The following is a 2,191-nucleotide window of genomic DNA, read 5'->3' on the forward strand; positions in this document are numbered from 1 at the left end:
AAAAAAAAAAAAAAAAAAAAAAAAAAAAAAGAGTTTGTCAGAATGCTATAGCTTATGATTTTGGCTTTAGTTCTCCCGCACTATTAGTATTTATAATAATAAAAATAAAAAATAAAACATTATGTACTTTTAACATCCTAATCATTAATTAACACAAAATGCTTAATTGATTTTAATTCCTTTTGTCCATTCAATTGTCGCTTAAAACACTCTTATCTATATTTTTGTATATATAAAAATTCAATTATACAATCCAACTTAGAACTTATAAATTGGTGCAACGTGAATCTTAATTGTAATTAAATAATTAAGTGATCTAATAAGTAAAAAATTAAAAATTTAGACTCAATTTATTAATTATTTAGTTTTTTTCTTTTCAAATTTCTAATTTTGATTTTAAAATTTATAAATATTACTACACACAAATAATTAAATCCGAATTTTAGAATTTAAATAAAAGTTAAGAATATTTTAGTAAGAACTATGAAATTGTCAAAAACAAACGAATTTTTACAAAAAAAAATAATTAACTATATATATATATATATTGTCTGATATAATCTAAAATTTTCAAAATAGAATGAAGTAAAAACATTAAAAAAATAAAAAATAAAAATAAAAGAGTTGTGAATTGTATGGTCAGTAGTTAATTAAATGGCTTTAAAGGTCATATTCAAGAAATATAAGTGTTGTTTTGTTGTTTTATTATTTTTATTTTTTAATGGTCTTAATTTGCTTTAAAAAAAATATTAAATGATTTTTCTTTTACATTCAAAATAAAGTTGTTGATTTTGTTGAATTCTCGAGAAAGGAAAACAACAAAATTGAAATATTTAGATTTAAGTGTACCATAATTTTTAACCTTTATTTATTTTTATTTTTTTTACCATAGTTTCGTATGAAAACATTTTAAATTCTTTTTTAAATTCAAAAAGTACGTTTTAAAAATTTCAAAAGTGAAGTTGGATTCTAAAAAATATTTATAAAAAAAAAAACAAAAATTGGAATGATTTTGATTACACATATTCTATTTTATTACCCTATATAATAATTAATTATATTTATGATTAACATGAATTGTTTATGCAAAAAAGAAATTTTATTAATTTGCTATATTGCCACCATGTTAGATAATAACGATAATAAAATACATTATTTATTTGTCAATGATCTTATCCAAAACAAAGTAATGAATGAAAATATTAATATTCTTAAAAGATAATCAAGGGTAATTTTAATTTTTAGGACAATTTAGATCAATATTTACTTGAATAATAATAATAATAATAATAACTAAAATTGGAGGAATTGTTTATTTTATTTTTTAATGAACCAATTAGAATTGAGGAAAACCAAAAATTTAAATAAAAGAGAGTCAACCAATAAAATTTAAAGCTGCAACCAAAACAGTGTTATGATTAATAAATAAGAAAATTAGGATATAATAATTTAAAATAGTCGGTTTCAAGTGGTCTCGGAAGTAGCGAATTGGAGTCTCTGTATAATTAATAATTACGAAGGACATTATAGGAAGGACCAGAATTGTCTTTTCTTATTGGCTCATTCTTTCACTTTCCCTTCTTCTCAAAAATTCTCCTACTTCTCCCCGATCTCACTCACGCGCGTTATCCTTACGCGCTATCTTCTCTCTTCATAAAAACTCCAACCCTCTTCCCCTGCGTGCCCCCACCTTCCTCCTCCTCCTCCTCCTCCTCTTCCGCCGCCGTTGTGGACCCATTGTCTATACGTAACAGGTTGGAAGATTCCAAAATCGACTGGTTCTATCTTCCGTCGGTGCGGGAGCAGCTATTTCGGTGCATTTTGGTTGTCGGAGGCGGTTCCGATCAGTTACTCCATGGCTGAGTTGACTCAGCCTGATGTCTACTCGCTGAGGACTCTGCAGGTGTGGAAGACGTTGTTGAACTGGTTGGCTTTCTTCTTCCAGATCTTCGTTCAGATCCTCAGAGCTTTTGGACACCTTCGGCTTCTTTCTTCTTCTGATTCTGATTCTTCGTCTCCGTCTTTTAAGCCTTTGCCGGCCGTTGAGCTTCCTGATCATGAATTTCTTGCTGCCTCTGCCGTTGATATTTCCTCTGTTGAAGATGAGGAGGAGTCCGACGGGCTTATGGAGAAACTGACGGTATTGTGATTTTCTTGTTGATTTCTCGTTGTGAACATCGTTTCCCCCCCC

The 2,191-nt window shown here is 28.3% G+C and overlaps 1 protein-coding gene across 2 annotated transcripts in view; it reads left to right on the forward strand.

Moving 5' to 3' along the window:
- Positions 1 to 1,567: 1,567 nt before the first annotated feature.
- Positions 1,568 to 2,191, forward strand: part of LOC111491444 (CTD nuclear envelope phosphatase 1 homolog) — a 3,585-nt gene continuing 2,961 nt past the window's right edge. Inside the window, exon 1 of one of the 2 annotated variants that reach the window (XM_023140367.1) lies at positions 1,568 to 2,140. In XM_023140367.1, coding sequence (XP_022996135.1) covers positions 1,856 to 2,140 — 285 coding nt within the window. In that variant the 5' untranslated portion in view covers positions 1,568 to 1,855. The remainder of the gene's footprint in view (positions 2,141 to 2,191) is intronic. The other variant, XM_023140373.1, reaches the window with a different exon arrangement.

The sequence above is a fragment of the Cucurbita maxima genome, unplaced genomic scaffold (genome assembly GCF_002738345.1).
Source record: "Cucurbita maxima cultivar Rimu unplaced genomic scaffold, Cmax_1.0 Cma_Scf00001, whole genome shotgun sequence".
In the NCBI taxonomy this organism is placed as follows: Eukaryota; Viridiplantae; Streptophyta; class Magnoliopsida; order Cucurbitales; family Cucurbitaceae; genus Cucurbita; species Cucurbita maxima.